Source organism: Oryza glaberrima, chromosome 6, assembly GCF_000147395.1.
Source record: "Oryza glaberrima chromosome 6, OglaRS2, whole genome shotgun sequence".
Classification (NCBI taxonomy): Eukaryota; Viridiplantae; Streptophyta; class Magnoliopsida; order Poales; family Poaceae; genus Oryza; species Oryza glaberrima.
The window spans coordinates 12,038,217-12,056,596 of record NC_068331.1 but is presented as its reverse complement, the minus strand read 5'-3'; the positions used below and the strand labels follow the sequence as shown (position 1 = coordinate 12,056,596).

The 18,380-nt window shown below is 49.3% G+C and overlaps 1 protein-coding gene across 1 annotated transcript in view; it reads right to left on the bottom strand.

The window, feature by feature from the left end:
• Positions 1-444: 444 nt before the first annotated feature.
• Positions 445-18,380, bottom strand: part of LOC127776911 (uncharacterized) — a 37,229-nt gene continuing 19,293 nt past the window's right edge. Inside the window, exon 7 of the mRNA XM_052303474.1 lies at positions 445-448. Coding sequence (XP_052159434.1) covers positions 445-448 — 4 coding nt within the window. The remainder of the gene's footprint in view (positions 449-18,380) is intronic.

Below are 18,380 nucleotides of genomic sequence, written 5' to 3'. Positions count from 1 at the left end.
GGGGAGGCTAATTCGTACTTTTTCCTATTTAGAAACGGAGGGAGTATATATTTACCCAAAACATCCTCTTCTGTGACTGCCTCACCAATTCCTCTTTAGCATTAATTGTCAAAAATACAGCAGCAATTTTCTCATTCAAACTGACATTTGAAGATGTCTGTGGCTCTGATGATTGGCCATGCCACGGAGAAGGGCAACACTCCGTGCTCTCTATTTGCATTATTATACTACTAGTAGAATTAATCTTGACCGTTTATTTTGAAAGATAGATTAGTAATCTAGTAATTTAGATTAGGGGTAATTTTTGTAGGGGCTGATTTATCTTTATTTGTCGGACGCAACCACCGCATCTCGCCCGACGCACGACCGCTGATCGCGACTCCTCAAGTAGCCCCTTTAGGATCCACATAAACATGAGAACAAGCACGCCGTTGACCGAGAACTTCACCTGCACAAGCATAAACAAATTAAACACATCAAGACCAGATCACACACAACACAGAGAAGGATCCGCTCATTTTGAACAAAGAAGATGAAACAGGCCGGAGCAGACAGAAGGTTGAACGGACCAGCTCAGCGGGGACGGAAGGTGGCAGCACGGACTAGGCGGCACGGAGCTCGCGGCGGGAGACCTTCCTGAACACTGAGTGCAGGAACCGGACCAGGAGGTCCAGGCTGCGGTCCTAGTTTCCGTCGTCGTCCTGCTCCTCCCCTGCGTCATCTTCGTCCTCTTTGCTACTGTTCCGGTAGGACGCGGTGGCTCCCGAGAGGGCGATAGGTCCCCGACCCAAGGGCGGGCATCCGGGATTGAGAGTGAAAAAGATAAAAATACCCCTTCACATATAATTTTTCTTGGACAAAAATATCCCTCCACAATTCTACTATCATCCAGTGTGGTGGTAGTAGAAATATATCTGAACCGTTCGATTAAATACGATCAACGGTTTAGATTTTTCTCTACTACAAGTAAATAGCACCGTAGTGGGACTCGAAGAATCATTTAGTTTAACTCCCAATGCTAACTTCAAATTCAAGCGTTTTGCGACTCCAGTCTATTGGGTCTCATCATCTCTAACCCTTGAAGGCATTCCAGGTGACTGGCCAAGATGTGGTGAAGCATTATTTGAGACAGGCCTCAGAACCTACTGGTTTAACATGACCAGAAAATAGCTAAACTAGCTAGATCTTACTATACATATCTAAAAATAGTAATAACGTGTGAAAAATATTACAGTGTAAAATATTATTTCATCTTGGAACCAACTTATACTATTATAAACAATTGTGAAATAATCTGACAACAAAAAACATCATCTAGAGTTTGCTTCATCATCAAAACATTTATAGTTAAATTAGATATACAGAAAAAAAAAGATAACAACTTCAACAAAAAAAAAAAAAGAGCATCCTCTAGTGTGTTCCTGGGACATGGACATCTAATTTAATTTAGACAATCCTAGAAATTTTAAGAAGACACAAAAGTTATGTCGCTGCTGCACACTCATTATCTTTTATATGACAGTAGCACAAAAGTTCGTTCAAATATATATGTATTTGCTATTTTTTATGAGTAAGTAGGTTATAATTAACTTGATATAAATAAAAAAAATACTCATAGTGCATGTCGAAAAATAATGCATGTGACAGGAAAAGACACAGTGGTGTGATACTAGCTAGACTCGGTCGTCATACACAATATAATTTGACAGAAATATTAATAACTAAATAGTGATTGATTGTATATATTTTTTTAGATAATGAAATATAGGGCTGGTTTGGTTTGAGGCCTAAATTAGGTTTACCAATATTTAGTAATTTCAATAGTATTTAGTGTCTATTTGGTTTGAAGCCAAATTTTGGCATGCCTAAGAAAATAGGCCATTTCAATAGTGAATTTAGGCTATTTTAGCTTCAATCCAAACACAACTTTACCTTACCAAAATTAGTCATACCAAAACTTGCCAAAATATGGCATTGACAAAATTTGGTAAGGCCTATTTAGGCCTCAAACCAAACTAACCCATAATATCCCGATCTTTACTAAAAAGAGCTACAGCTAATTATTACATACAAGCGTTTGACGAACATAGTGTAAATCTAATTGAATAGAACACACCGCAACGAACAATAAATAGTGATTGATTGTATATATTAAGAAGCATTTAATTTTATATATCAAAACATGCATATTAAAAAAAATAATATGGATGTATAATTTCAAACCGCATTAAGGATGTCCGCACATGCCTACAGACTGACATCTGTTGAGAGAGAAAACTTGTGTGACTACAGTTCAGCAAAATTCAAAACCAAGTACTAGAGAGTAGCTAGCTATGTTAAACAATATGTTTTTATTTTATTATATATTACTCCTTTTCTTTTGTGAACGATCTAATAAACAACATTGACTAGATCAGACTAGAGATTGACACATGAAGGCCGAGTTTAGTTCTAAATTTTTCTTAAACAGCTTTTAACTTTTTCATCACATCAAAACTTTTCTACACACAAACTTTCAACTTTTCCGTCACATCATTCTAATTTTAACCAAACTTTTAATTTTGGCGTGAACTAAACACACCCGAAAATACCAAAGAGGTTAAAGAATGCGCGTGTGACGACAGCTATTCAAATATCTAATCCAAGTAGAGGCACTAGCTAGTCACTAGGTATAACCATACAAAATTTCATTCATACTACCTAATAATCTGATGTTTCTCCTAACAGGGGAGAGCCGGAGAGGTACGTATTAATTGTACCTATCTTTGCACTAATCATGTATACATCACACCTAATGTTCAACATAAATAAGGAAATTATTCATCCTAATACCTTATATATAGTGGATCCATAACACTCTTGTTTTGAGCTGGGAATTGACCACACTCTTGTAGTTTCTTGTGAGTGCTGCTCACCATTAATTAATTTTAGTCGAAGTACGTGATGATCTCATCGTACTGGTAAGTTGACGTCGGGTGACCAATATCTAATATTCAGGAAGATGACTATAGATCCTTACTTGGCTAATATGTATGGCAGGCTGACTTTTGTCTCAATATGTTCCGAGAGACTTATTCAAGTTATCCTACAGAACAATAGAACATCATTTGTTGAACACACCTATATAATCAACTGCTAGTTAAATAGAAATGATGTTGTCTTTAATGGCTCCAAAACTAATTCCTTTTTTGCAGGTTATCTTCAAACGGACTTATTGGGTACAACAGTGGTCTTTGTTGCTTAAGGAAGAGGATGGCCACAATTTAAAAGAATATTGCAAGATGTTGGAGGCAAGGGTCATGAAGTTGTATGCAAAATATGGGTGGAACCTTAGAAGGAGATTGGAGTAGTACTTTTAAGTGTTGTCACTTTGGTACATTTTTTTATCCTTAATGTAAGGAATTCGGGTCTAAGTACTCTTATATGACGTTAGGCTGTGTACATCCATTATGGATGTAGAGGCCAGATTCTAATCCATTTTCTAAAAAAAAAACCCTCCCTGATTTTCTAACTAATCACTAATAATAATTTCTAACTAACTTTCTCACTTAACAATTAGCCGCTGAAGACTAACTTCTGTTCCTTTTTTGTTGATTCCATTTTTATGTGAGTTAGAACTCCCAGTGGCATGTGGTTGAATAATGCAACCCCTAGAGGATTTTCCTCATCCAGTGGAAACGACCAAGCCAAGGAGGCAAAGAAGCCTGGCAGAGGCAGCGGAGGCAGCCAGCGCGGGGACAAGGTCACCCGGTGATGGCATAAGAAGCCAGCCTGGAGAGGTGGTCCGGTGAAGAAGCCGGCCAGTGCGGGGGCAAAATCGCCCGGCAGCGATGTAGTCAGCCGACGAGGAGACATCACTACTATAATAGCTATTTTTGCGTGCGGTTTTTTTCCCGTCTGGAATGGGGCGACTGGCAAAATTGCGATTTTCTCGTGCGGGTGGCGCACCCGCGGATTTTTGCGTATGAGTGCTTATGCCACCTGCACAGGAAAATAAAAATCTGAAAAAAATTCAAGAAAACCCTAATCCTAGATCCGGGCACCCCGCTGCCACCGTCGCTAGATCCGGGCGGGGGGCAGTCGCCGCCGCCAGATCCGGGCGGGGGGCAGCCGCCTCCGCCGGATCCGGGTGTGGGGAGGGTGCGCCGCTCCTAGCCGCCTCGTGCGAGCGTCAGGAGGAGGGGGAGAAGGTCGAGCGGCGGCGGCGCCGCCGCTCCCGGCCTTCGCCTCCTCCTCATCATCGTCGGCAGCAGGCCCCTTCTGTCCGCCTCGGGCGAGCGTCGGGAGAAGGGGAAGAAGGTCGAGCGGCGGCTGCGGCGCCGCTCCCGGCTGCCACCTCCTCCTCGTCATCGTCGGCAGCGGCCTCCGTCTGTAAGCCTCGCGCAAGCGTCGGGAGGAGGGGAAGAAGGTCGAACGGCTGTGGTGGCGCTGCTCCCGGCCGCCGCCTCCTCATCGTCGTCGTTGACAGCGGCCCCCGTCTGCCGCTGCCGCCTCCCCATAGTCCGCCCGCTACCACCGAGCTCGCCACTGCGCGCACGCTGCTCTCGCCCGCCACCGCTGCGAGCCTGCCGCCGAGAGCTGACGGGAGGAGGAGAAGGAGAAGGTGAGAGAGAGAGAGGAAAGTGAGAGGAGGAGAGGAAAGGGAGGAGAAGATAAGGGGGAGAGAGAGAGGAGAGAAGGGGCTGGGGGGATTGAAAAATTTTAAAAAAATTTGAATAGGATGGGAGGGAACTACTATTTTTCTGTGCGGGTAGATTGGGAGGCCCGCACGTGAAAATAAGCTTATTTTCGCATGTGGGCCTGTTAAGTGACCCGCATAGGAAAATTGATTTTCTTGTGCAGTCGACAACCCGGCTCCGGCCCCTCCATTTTTCTGTGCGTTTCGTATGGAAACAAAATAGGGTGGTGTCCAGAAAAATCAATCATGTAGTAGTGCGTGGTCCGCAGTCGACAGCGGAGAAGCCGGTTAGCACGCGGACTGGGTCACCCGGTGGCGGCGTGGGCAGTGAGCATAGAGACACGGTCTCCTGTTAGTGGAGGAGTCGAGTAAGGAAGCACTCAGGGATGCGCCTCACAAAGCATAGCGACGCCAGAATAAGGCAGCCCAGGGGACTAGTGGTCGAGTAAGGCAGCCCGGAGGACATGACTATGGTGAAATGCTTACATTTCCAATATGCAAGCCGGTAACAATCAATTTTAATGGACCATTCGTTCCGTGACCCCATCACAACATAAGTGTGGTAATGAGGTACTATAGGCCTGTTCGGCAGAGCTCCAGCTAAAATTCCACCTCTTCTGGAGCTGGAGCCTAGCCAAACAGTTTTAGCTTCATAAAAAAAAAGGGAGTAGAGCGGGCTAAAGTACTCTAAAAAAAATAAGCTAGAGAGCTGGTATTAGGCTTAGATCGTTCAACAATTCTACTCCAGATTTAACTTTTAAAGTTAAATTTATGAGTTAGAGCCCTACGAAACAGATCCTATATTCTCTTAGGTTATGAGCAATAGGGGCCACTCCTATGAGTGTTCTAAGCATAGAACGTGTCTCCTAAGATAAAATCAATGTGAAGATACTAGGTCTACAATGTCCACTCTCCAATGAAATTTTGCATTTTAGCCGCTTTCAACCTTTTAAATTTTGTGTTGATGTCCTTAGATTTTTATCAAATCATATATAAGTCCAACATTTTATAGTATACACCCATAAAATTAGAAACTTATATAAAATGGTACCTTCCCCTTTTCCCTTTGGGAAAATTTGCTACAGGACATCTAAATTTTGTATAATTGGCTGAGGGACAGTACAAGATCAAGTCACTACTGAGAGACATCACAAAAATGATTTAATTGGCTATAGGACACCGAAGATATTATTTTATATTTTGTGAGAAAAAAGTGGAGAGAGAAATTAGAAAAAGACAAGTTTGCTCTGCATGCTCTTTCTCCCCCCATCCCATCCAAAACTAGCTAGCGACGGGCATAACCGGCGCTGAGCGATGATGCAAGCAAGCAGGGTTCCGTCGTGATGGCTGGCGTGGACCCACCGGTCGTTGAGCTTGACACGACCCATCGGTTGAGCGTTGGTGTCCCTGGCGTCACACGACCCGCTCGCGTTGCAGCTTATCCACAAGGGGGTGTGTACTTGGCTGTGAAGTAGTGCTCAAGCAAGCTTGGATTGTGCAATTAACAGGAAGGGGCAAACTTGTATATTTTAAAATTTCTCTCTCCAATTTGTGTTTGGAAATTATAAAATAATGCATTCGGTGTCCTATAGCCAATTAGACCATTTTGTGGTGTTCTCCAACAGTTACACGATCTTACGGTGTCCCCCAGCCAATTACACAAAATTTGGATGTCATATAGCAAATTTTGCCTTTCCCTTTCCATCTCCATCCCTTCTCCCTCTCTTCTAATAGTAGCACCTCCGAAAATAAGACAAGCTGCTCTAGGCGGTCATGTGGGGCAGCGCTCGCACATGGAGACGGTCACTGTGTGTCACGTCCAGAAATTCACGAACCAGAATTTCTAAGCTGAATGTGCATTAAATCCCTGTCCAGGACCAGCCAGGGTACACAAACGACAATTGTTGACATACAGATCCACGTCTTACAAAAATATAAAAGATTACAAATGCAGTGGAAAGATAAAACGAGCTAGACTTGGACGCTTGATTTCTGCAGTGGGGCTACTCCACTCCACAGGCACCCCTTGACGGCAGCGACGAAACCAACCTCAACAAGACGGCTCCATCTAGGAAGATCTTCAGCTCTGGTGTGGGGGAAAAGAGAGCAAGACTGAGTACTACCCACTGTACTCAGCAAGTCATACCGGAAGAGGAGGTATGATGCAGGATATAACCAAAGGAGGCTAGGGGTTCATTTGCAATAAAGCAGGCATTTAAAAGCAGTAGTTGAAAGCAGTAAAACATTTGTAGTAATTAAGCAATATTAACCAATCACTGTCCAACGCCACACCACGTTGCAATAGGCCCGACCAACCACCTGAACTACACCAGTTCATTAAGCTAAACTAGGGGTGAGACTAATCACGGTGAATCTGGTTGATCGCCCATAACCACGGGCACGGCTATTCGAATAGGTTTACTCTAGCCAGAGGTGTACAACTGTACCCACAAGACACGATTCCACACATATCGCCATGCCCCGAAGTATCACTATGATACTGCAAAGGGGGAAATCGTGACAAGACCCTCCGCATAACTCTCCCCTAACCATCCACACCACGCTAAGGTTTCACCCCCACCCCTCAAAAGGCAGTGGGCGGTCCCCTGTTGCGCCGCGGTGAATCCGGCAGCTGGACAGCCGGACACCCCGGCCGACCCAACTCCATCACGCCCACCCTCGCCACCGGTGCCTAGGAAAGGGTCGAGCTATACTTCAGATCAAGCAGTTACCCACTCCCGCTTGTGGTAAGCACGGTAAGTCTCCAAGGGTTTCCCGTGAATTGGTCCTTAATTGCCATGTGTGCGGTCAGCAAAACCATGCACCCACAGCCCACCATTCAGTGTATTTTAATTAACTAACACCATTGTGATGGCACCAATCCAAAGCTATGCTAATAGTCAAAGTCTATGTAATAATGTGATCCCCATTTGTGTACTAGTTGAGCTAGGCATGGCTAAGCATTTCCTAAACCAACATCTAGTCATTTTATACCCAAGTTATCAATGGCATAAGGTAAACAATATATGGCTGAGTAATAGGACCTATCCCATATGACATTGTAAAAGAATGCAACATTTAATAGAACTGCGGGATATTTGTAAATTGGGCACAATATGATCAATTGTAATGCATGACTTGACTTGCTCTCGCACTGATGAGACCTCAGCAACGTCTTTGAGAACCCGTGGATTGACGAAACGGCCGAAATCTACGCGACAAACAAAGCACACAAGCAAAACATGCTATAAGACTACTGAAACAGGAAACAAAACCATTTTTAATGGATTCTTTGCATTTTTTCTTGATTTACTGAGACTTGAATGGACTTAAACGGAGCCCGGATGAATTACTTATGAATTTTAGAAGATTCTCTGTGTTTTTACTAATAAAGAAAAGTCCTTATTCGATTTATTGCGCAATATCACCAGGGTTGACATCATCAGGGGGCGGCGCCGATAGGCGGGGCCCATCGGTCAACGGCTCAAGGGGGCCGGTGCACCATGGACCGGGACCATGGGAGTGGTCCACCGCCGGTCCACGGGACCAATGCCCCGGATCAGCCTCAAAGGCGATCGGACGGCGCGGGGGAAGCGGCCCCCGGCTCGGCCTCGTCTTCAAGCCGGCCGGCCGTGGCGAGAGCGGCGGCGTGTGCACGACCGCCGGCGACGGTAAGCGGTAGCGCGGGAGGCGGCGGCGACGGCCGAAAGCGGCGGTGCTCGCGGGAAGCCGTGGCACGCGGGAGAGGAGAGAAAGGGGAGGGAGAGGGGTCCTCACCGGTGGAGTTTGGCCGGCGAGGGGAGAGACGACGGCGGACGGCGGCAGTAACCAGCGGACGGCAAATCGGGCGGGTGGACGAGGCGGCCCTCGACCTCCCGAGGCCGACGGCGGCGACGGAGCGGCACGGCGGTGGGAGTAGCGGCGGCTAGCGGCGGATAGAGGCAGTAGTAGGTGGCGGCGTGTGGGGAGAGCGGTACAGCGACGGCACACGGCAAGCGAACAGCCGCCGAGGTAGCTCTCACGGCGGCGATGCTAGCGGCGGCGATTGTGCGGCGCAGCGGTGGTTGGAGCAGCGGCGACGCACGGCCGGAGAGCGGCGGCGGCGGCGGAGCTTGGCGAGCGTGGCGCGGCGGAGGTAGGAGGCACGGGAGGGCACGGCGAGTGAGGGAAATGGGAGAGGAGGTTCGGAGGAGTGATTTATAGGGCACGGGAGGGGAGAACGTGGCCGGGAACCCTCCCGATTTGGCCGGTGACGTGGGAAGTGTCACGTCCCAAAACGACCCTAAAATATATCCTTTAAAATTATGCCTAGAATAATTAAAATCCTTGTGAAAGCCTCCAAAAATTAAAATGTGCAAAGTAAAGGTCAAACAAGGCTTAGAGGATTTTTGTATATTTCCTAAAAGCCTAAAATGTGTAAATAAATTTTAGTGGAATTTTCATAGCACAAATAATAATTAAGAAGAAATAAACAAAGTTGAAAAAGTTTTATAAAAAGAAAAACCCTAAAATTCCCCCTTCCCTCCCTTGGGCCGGCCCGGCCCATCTCTCTTCCCCCCCTCTCTCTCTATCTCCTCTCCCTGCGGCCCACTCGGCCCCTCCCCGCGCGCGCCGCTGATGGGCGGGCCCGCCCGCCACCCTCGCTGATGGGTGGGGCCCACCCGTCATCCCCGTCCTCCCGCCGCTCCCGCCGCTCCGCCCGCGCCAAGCGCCGCCGCCGCCGCCCAATCCGCCGCATCCCACCGTCCCCGCGTGCAACAAAGTGGGGGGAATCACTCCCCGTGATCCCCTCTCCCTTTCCCCCCATTTTCCCCTCTCTCTATTGCGTTCAAACGGGCGGATTTGCCCCAGCAAATCTCGCCGGCGCCATTGATGGCGGCCGACCTCCCGCGCCGGTTTCCTTCCCCTCCGGCCACTCTCTCCCCATTCCAACCCTATTTAAACCCTCCCCGTACCTCCTCCGTCCGTTTCCGCCTCTCGCCGCCCTTCTTCCTCGCCGGAATCGAGCTCGCGTCGTCGCTCTCTCTCTCCTCCGTCGCCGACGACCTCCGGCCGGCTTTCTCCGCTCGCCAGGACCGTCTCCCGCCCCGGCGTCGCCTCCTCCAGCTTCGCCCCACCGCCGTCGACCCCGTCCACCCCCTCGCCGAGTTCGCCGACCGCCGGAACGCCGTCGACCCCGTCGACCCGAGCCGCGCCGCCGCCTTCCTCCGCTCCGGCCGCCTTTTTCATCGTCGCCGTCGACCTAGGGTGAGCCGTGGACCGCCGCCTCTTTTCCCCCTTCCCTTCCCCTCTCTCGGCCGCCGCTCCGCCGTGCCTATGGCCGCCGCCGGCGACCATAGGGGCGCGAGCGCCGCCTCCCGCCGGCCGCGCCGAGTGGCCGCCTTCGGGCGCGCCGAGTGGCCGCCGCGTGGGGCCCGGCCATCTGCCGCCCACGCCCTTGGGTGCGGCTGACGCGTGAGGCCCACGGTGCTGGCCGGTGCGAGCCCGGGTGCGCCCGGTCCACCGTGGACCGTGAGGCTGCCGCATGGGCCCCACTCCCGTGGACCCGGTCCGCGCGCCCCCTCCCCTCGGCTGACGCAATAAACCCTTTTTAAATTAAAATTTAAATGAAGAAATTCGCAAATATCCATTTAAAGAGCATATAAACTTCAAATGGCCATAACTTGGCCATTTGAACTCGGAATTGGACCGTTCAAGTCTCTAATTTTTCCTTAAGAAGTCAAGAACTCATTTTTGTGCTTTGTTCCTGTTTTTTTATGGAGTTTATTAGAGTAAAAGTCCTTTTCTTTTCCGTTGGTCGTGTAGACGCTGTAGCTTCGGAAGATCCGCTCTTCGTGGAGGTTGAAGCCGACGTTTGGGAAAGCGAGCAAGGCAAGTCACATCATCCTTGAACATATTGAATCCCAGTTTATAAAATTATTTTGATTTAAATTATTGCATTATCGCTTTATTTAAATTCCCGCGTTATCACTGTTTTATCAAGCCATGCCTATTTACCTTTGTTATGACCTTATTATTGTTATTGTTATTATTACCTTGTTCACCCTAGAATAAACAAAACCCCAACTAGTGGACACTCTACACATGGTACCACTAGTATGAGCTTAGGTAGATGCTTCGCCGCTTAATTAGGTAACATTAGGTGGTTTTACATCTCTAGACTTTGGGAATATTCTCATCACCTGGACACTACAGAATGGTTGGATTATTGTGGAATTGGATTCACACCTCCCCACCTATTCAAAATCCTCAAAATGGTTTTAGGCTGGGCTTGGGGTGCTTGGTTTTGATAGTAGCACCTCGGCCATATAAGGACCGGTCTTCGGGCCTCTGTTGCAAAGCACTACCATACTTCCACATGTCTAGTGGGTAAGGCTTAGTTTGTGGCTCAGTCTTGTTATAAACAAAAGTACACGGATGGAGATGGACGAAGTCGGGGGTCGATGGACATCTCTAGGACAAATGAAGGCTACACGAGCTACGGTCCGCTAGTCGAGATGTCATGGCACAGGGCCGGTGTCTTGCTGCTAGGGGCTCAGTCCTGCCTACCTGTCCCGGGGGTTCCGGCCGTAGGTGGGGTTGGGTCGGTACTCTTGTCTATGGCTAGGTTGGGTTGGAAACTATGTCACGTCTTCCGTCGGTATACCGTGGTGGTATGTGGCATGTGGTTACACGTGAGGAAGATGTGTCTTGTGGGTAAAGTTGTACACCTCTGATCAGAGTATAATCTATTCGAATAGCCGCGCCCTCGGTTATGGGCAAGCCGAGCAATGTACCCAAGTTAGTGTTTTAATTCTTAAAACCTGCTTAACAACTAAAATGTGGAATGGTTGGCTTGGGACGAGTTGGGACCCAGTGTCGGGTTGCCAGTTCGGTCTGAATCATCGTAGGCCTTGGGTTAAGGCAGGTTCGTGTGGGTTCACGGCCTTGATTAATAATCTTGTATAGCTCTAGGATCGTATTTACAAAATAGCTTTGATCAACTAAGTGTCTTTTAATGCTGTTTATTGCAAACCCTCACCCTTTATATTAAAACCCCCCTTGTACTCCCTTGCATTTATTCTGCACTTATGGGTGTGTCTTGTTGAGTACGGTGGTTGTACTCAGTCTTGCTCAATTTTTCCCAAACCCAGAAGAGGAGTCCCTGGATGATGAAGGCTTTGGTGTTTAGCTCGTGCCTGCCGTCAAGCGCCTGTGGTCGTCGCCCTAGTCTTCGCTGTTTTTCGTTTGTCTTCTTGTGTGCTGGGCCTTCGCCGCCCATGTAATAAATTAACTATTTACGCTTCCGCTTGATAAATTCTGAAATGTATCAACTTTTGGTGTACCTTGCCTCCTGGGACAAGGAATAATACACGCACGTAAGGAACGCCCGTTGGCTTATTTCCGGTCGTGACAAGTTGGTATCAGAGCCCCCTTGACCCTAGGACGAGCCTTAAATCCAAGCCTTAGCAATATTTTCGAAATAAAAATCCTTTCTTATTTGTGAAAATCCTCTAGTCTCTCTCTGTCCTACTGCTTCATTTATCGTCAAAATCTGATCTTTAAAATGTTGCTTCTCTCTTTTGTTTTTGTTTGTAGATGGCCGGCAGCATCAACCGTCGTGGTCTGGACCTGACTGGCTTCGTTTTGGAGCTGCGAGGCATGTGCGTTTTCTTGGGGTATCCGCATGGAGTGGACTACCAGGGCAAGCAGCTCCCGGAGCAGGAGGGTGACGATGCAGAGCCCCACGCTTCTTGGGAGGTCATTGCAGTGATCCTCACTGGCTCACCCGAGAGGACCTCGTTGGTAGTCACCGCGGGTGGAGATTCTTTCTCCGCCGCTTGCCAGAACGCCGCACTCCTTGCCATCGGCACTCTTCACCAGCGCTACCCGGACGAGTTGCAGCACTCGCCCTACCGCTACCACCCTCGTCGCGGAGGAGCCCGTGACTACGCCACCTTCAGGGATGCTAGCTCGGAGGATGACGCCACCATCATGCACCTGGCGCGCATGGTGGAGGCGTACGACGCGGCCCGTATCGACTTCCACCAGATGGTGCACCGTGGGTTGGTCGAGAACAACATGAAGATCCTAGAGCTGCGTCAGGAGAATCTGCAGCTGAAGAAGTACCTAGACGCAGTGGAGGCGCAGCTGTGTCAGCTCAAGATCGCCCAGGGAGAGGTCTGTCGCCCCAAGCGCCGCCGCGTCTGCCGCAGCCTGAAGATCACCGCCCGCAAGAGTACCTCTAGACCTGAGCTCGTTCGTCAGTCCCTGGCGTGGACCTGCTTCGTCGAGACCCCTCGTGCGGAGCCCGCGCCCTTGGTTCCTCAGGAGGAGGGAGCCTCTGGCGTTGGTAGCACGGAGGATGCGCTGCTGCTCACCTTCCGCCCTGGCCTGTCGCAGAAGTAGACGAGCAGTTAGTAGGCTTGCACGGGTGTTCTTCTCGTTTGTTTTTCTGCTAGAGTCGTGTGGGGCATGATTATACCGGTGTGTAGTATAACTGTGTCGGGGCCTGTCTTTATTTTATTTGCTTAAGCAACTTGAACCTTAATGAACCAACTTAATAGCAATAATAAATTCAAGAATTATGGTAGTCGTGGGTGGTTAGTTTTAATAGTCAGCTCTCTCTATTTGCTGGTTCTGTGTGGGATTTTCAGATGGTGACAACTAGGAGAAGTGCTGCTACCGGTGAAGGCAGTCACCCCGAAGGCAGCAACCACAACAACCATGGCAGCCCACCTCCACCTCCTCCCCCGCCTCCACCACCACCATCAGACACCAACTCCATCCTCACCCAAATCCTCACCCAGCAGGCCAACATGATGGCTGCTTTCCTCCACCACATCCAAAATCCGCCACAGCATAATGCTCCACCTCCACCACCACCCCCACAGCACTCTAAACTCACCGAGTTCCTCCGCATCCGTCCGCCTACCTTCTCTAGCTCCAATAACCCCGTGGATGCTTTGGATTGGTTGCATGCCGTGGGGAAAAAGTTAGACACCGTGAAGTACAACGATGAGGAGAAAGTCATCTTTGCCGCCCATCAACTGCAGGGGCCCGCATCTCTATGGTGGGACCACTTCCAAGCTACACAGCTAGAGGGGCAGCCTATTACTTGGGCCCGCTTCACTGCCGCTTTCCGGAGGACCCATGTGCCCGCCGGAGTCATGGCCCTTAAGAAAAGGGAATTCCGAGAATTGAAGCAAGGCAACCGCTCTGTGATGGAGTATTTGCATGAGTTTAACAACATGGCCCTGTACGCCCCGGAGGATGTTCGTGAAGATGAGGAGAAGCAAGAGAAGTTCTTGGCGTGAATGGACCCTGAGCTGTCCATGCGTCTGGTCTCCGGGGATTATCCGGATTTCTAGCGTTTGGTGGACAAGAGCATCCGCTTGGAAGCCAAGCACAAGGAACTGGAGTCGCACAAGCGTCGCTTGGCAAATTTCCGCAATCAACAGGGGGCTAACCAAAGGGTCCGCTACACCAATCCCTATGCAGGGGGATCCTCCTCGCAGCAGCAGCAGCAGCAACCACGCTCCGCGCCCCAACCTCAATTCGTGGTGCGCATCCCACAGCCGCAGCAACAGCAAAGTCAGCAAGGGACCTGTGTGCCCCGTCCTCCTGCGCCAGTTGTGTAGCCTGGTCAAGGCCGCAGAGACGTTCAAGGTCAGCAGCGTCTGTGCTTCAACTGCTTCGAGCCCGGGCACTTTGCGGATAAATGCCCAAAGCCGAGGCGCCAGCAAGGCCAAGCGCCTCCCCGCCCTAACAACGGTGGTAAGGATGTCATTCGGGGTCGTGTGAACCACGTGACTGCCGAGGATGTGCTGACAACTCCAGACGTCATCGTGGGTACGTTCCTCATTCATTCTATTCCTGCTACCATTTTGTTCGACTCTGGAGCTTCCTACTCGTTTATATCTGTGCCATTCGTGGGGAGAAATCAGTTGGGGGTAGAAAGGCTTAGGAACCCTCTGCTCATCACCACCCCTAGAGGGGTTATGACAGCAAAGTATTATAGCCCTGCCGTTCCTATAGAAATCCAGGGAATCCCTTTTCCCTCGGATTTGATTCTTCTGGACACCAAGAACTTGGATGTGATCCTTGGGATGAATTGGTTGGCTCAATTCCAAGGAGTAGTGGATTGCGCAAGACGCACTGTCACTCTGTACCATGGGCCGGAACAACCGGTTGTTTTCTTTGCACCCCCAACCTCTGTCGACAGTTCCGAACTTCATCAGATAGGACTGTCGGAAACCCCCATCATCAGTGAGTTCGGAGATGTGTTTCCGGAAGAACTACCCGGTATGCCGCCCAAGCGAGAGATTGAGTTCCGGATAGATCTTGCTTTAGGAACCACTCCTTTGTACAAGCGACCCTACCGAATGGCAGCAAATGAACTGGCCGAAGTCAAGAAACAGTTCGAAGAGTTGAAAGAAAAGGGGTATATACGGCCGAGCACTTCCCCCTAGGGTGCTCCCGTGATTTGTGGAAAAGAAGGACAAGACAAAGAGGATGTGTGTTGACTACAGAGCTCTCAATGAAGTTACTACCAAAAACAAGTACCCTCTTCCCCGGATCGATGATCTGTTCGATCAGCTTAAAGGTGCCACTGTCTTTTCTAAAATCGATCTTCATTCCGGATATCACCAATTGCGTATCCGTGAAGAAGATATTCCGAAGACCGCATTCACCATGCGTTATGGACTGTATGAATTCACGGTGATGTCGTTCGGTCTGACCAATGCTCCTGCCTTCTTCATGAACTTAATGAACAAAGTGTTCATGGAATACTTGGATAAGTTTGTGGTGGTCTTTATTGACGACATCCTGGTGTACTCACAATCAGAGGAAGACCATCAGCAGCATCTCCGTCTGGTGTTGGGAAAGTTGCGGGAACATCAATTGTATGCCAAGCTTAGCAAGTGTGAGTTCTGGTTGTCCGAAGTCAAGTTCTTAGGGCACGTGATATCCGCTAAAGGAGTTGCTGTGGACCCCGAAACGGTGACCGCCGTCACTGATTGGAAGCAACCCAAGACAGTTACTCAGGTTCGCAGCTTTTTGGGTTTGGCAGGATACTACCGAAGATTCATCGAGAACTTCTCCAAAATCGCTCGACCCATGACGCAGTTGCTGAAGAAGGAAGAAAAATTTGTGTGGAGCCCGCAATGCGAGAAGGCGTTCCAAACTCTCAAAGAAAAGCTGGTCTCCTTGCCAGTGTTGATCTTACCGGATACTCGCAAGGACTTCCTGGTGTACTGTGACGCTTCGCGCCAAGGATTGGGGTGCGTGCTCATGCAGGAAGGTCATGTGGTAGCCTATGCCTCACACCAGCTACGGCCCCATGAAGGCAACTACCCTACCCATGATTTGGAGTTAGCCGCTGTGGTTCATGCTCTAAAGATCTAGCGGCACTATCTCATTGGGAATCGTCGTGAAATATATACTGATCATAAGAGTTTGAAATACATCTTCACTCAGTCGGATCTGAATCTTCGGCGGAGGAGATGGTTAGAACTCATCAAGGATTATGATGTGGGAATCCACTATCACCCTGGTAAGGCCAACGTGGTCGCCGACGCTCTAAGTCGAAAAAGCCATTGCAACACTCTTGGCGTCCGTGGCATTCCACCGGAACTTAATCAACAGATGGAAGCCCTGAACCTAAGCATCGTTAGCCATGGATTCTTGGCTACGCTGGAAGCCAAGCCTACCTTGCTCGATCAAATCCGCGATGCTCAGAAGAATGATCCAGATATGCATGGGATCCTCAAGAATATGAAACAGGGTAAAGCCGCTGGTTTCATGGAAAGATGAACATGGAACCCTATGGAACGGAAATCGTGTATACGTTCCGGATGACAAGGAACTTAAACAGCTGATACTTCAGGAAGCTCACGAAAGTCCTTATTCCATCCACCCTGGCAGTACGAAGATGTACTTAGACTTGAAAGAGAAATACTGGTGGGTTAGTATGAAGCGGGAAATTGCAGAGTTCGTGGCCCTTTGTGATGTGTGCCAGCGTGTCAAGGCAGAGCACCAACGACCGGCCGGACTTCTCCAACCTCTCCAAGTACCAGAATGGAAATGGGATGAAATTGGGATGGATTTCATCACCGGACTTCCAAAAACCCAAGGCGGATATGATTCTATATGGGTAGTCGTGGACCGACTAACCAAGGTAGCTCGGTTTATTCCTGTGAAGACCACCTATGGAGGGAACAAACTAGCCGAACTCTACTTCGCTAGGATCATGAGTCTCCATGGCGTTCCTAAGAAAATTTTATCTGATAGGGGAAGCCAATTCACCTCTCACTTTTGGAAGAAGCTCCAAGAAGAGTTGGGTACCCGATTAAATTTCAGCACCGCGTATCACCCGCAGACAGATGGACAGACCGAGCGACTAAATCAGATCCTAGAAGATATGCTCCGTGCCTGTGTTCTAGATTTTGGGAAGACCTGGGATAAGAGTCTCCCCTATGCCGAGTTCTCCTACAATAACAGCTACCAAGCCAGCATACAAATGGCACCCTATGAAGCGTTGTATGGATGCAAATGCCGGACACCGCTATTGTGGGACCAAGTTAGGGAAAGCCAAGTGTTCGGGACTGATATTCTGAGAGAAGCTAAAGCGAAGGTCAGAACTATTCGGGATAATCTAAAGGTGGCACAGTCCCGGCAGAAGAGTTATGCAGATAACCGACGCCGTAACCTGGAATTCGAAGTGGACGATTTGTGTACCTTTGGGTCACGCCATTGCGGGGCGTACATAGGTTTCAGACGAAAGGGAAGCTCGCCCCTCGGTTCGTGGGTCCTTTCCGTATCATTGCTCGATGTGGAGAAGTCGCTTACCAGTTGGAGCTGCCCGCCTCCTTGGGCAACGTGCATGATGTGTTCCATGTGTCGCAACTAAAGAAATGTCTTCGAGTGCCATCCGAGCAGGCCGATTCAGAGCAAATTGAAGTTCGCGAAGACTTGACCTACGTAGAGAGACCAGTGAAAATCCTGGACACCATGGAGCGCAGGACCAGGAATCGGGTAATCCGTTTTTGCAAGGTCCAATGGAGCAACCACGCCGAGGAAGAAGCTACTTGGGAGCATGAAGACGAGCTGAAGGCAGCCCATCCCGATCTCTTCGCCAGTACTTCCGAATCTCGGGGTCGAGATTCCGTTTAAGGGGGGTAGGTTTGTCACGTCCCAAAACGACCCTAAAATATATCCTTTAAAATTATGCCTAGAATAATTAAAATCCTTGTGAAAGCCTCCAAAAATTAAAATGTGCAAAGTAAAAGTCAAACAAGAATTAGAGGATTTTTGCATATTTCCTAAAAGCCTAAAATGTGTAAACAAATATTAGTGGAATTTTCAGAGCACCAATAATAATTAAGAAGAAATAAACAAAGTTGAAAAAGTTTTATAAAAAGAAAAACCCTAAAAGTCCCCCTTCCCTCCCTTGGGCCGGCCCGGCCCATCTCTCTTCCCCCCCTCTCTCTCTCCTCTCCCCGCGGCCCACTCGGCCCCTCCCCGCGCGCGCGCCACTGATGGGTGGGCCCGCCCGCCACCCTCGCAGACGGGTGGGGCCCACCCGTCATCCCCGTCCTCCCGCCGCTCCGCCCGCGCCAAGCACCGCCGCTGCCGCCAAATCCGCCGCATCCCACCGTCCCCGCGTGCAATAAAGTGGGGGAATCACTCCCCGTGATCCCCTCTCCCTTTCCCCCCATTT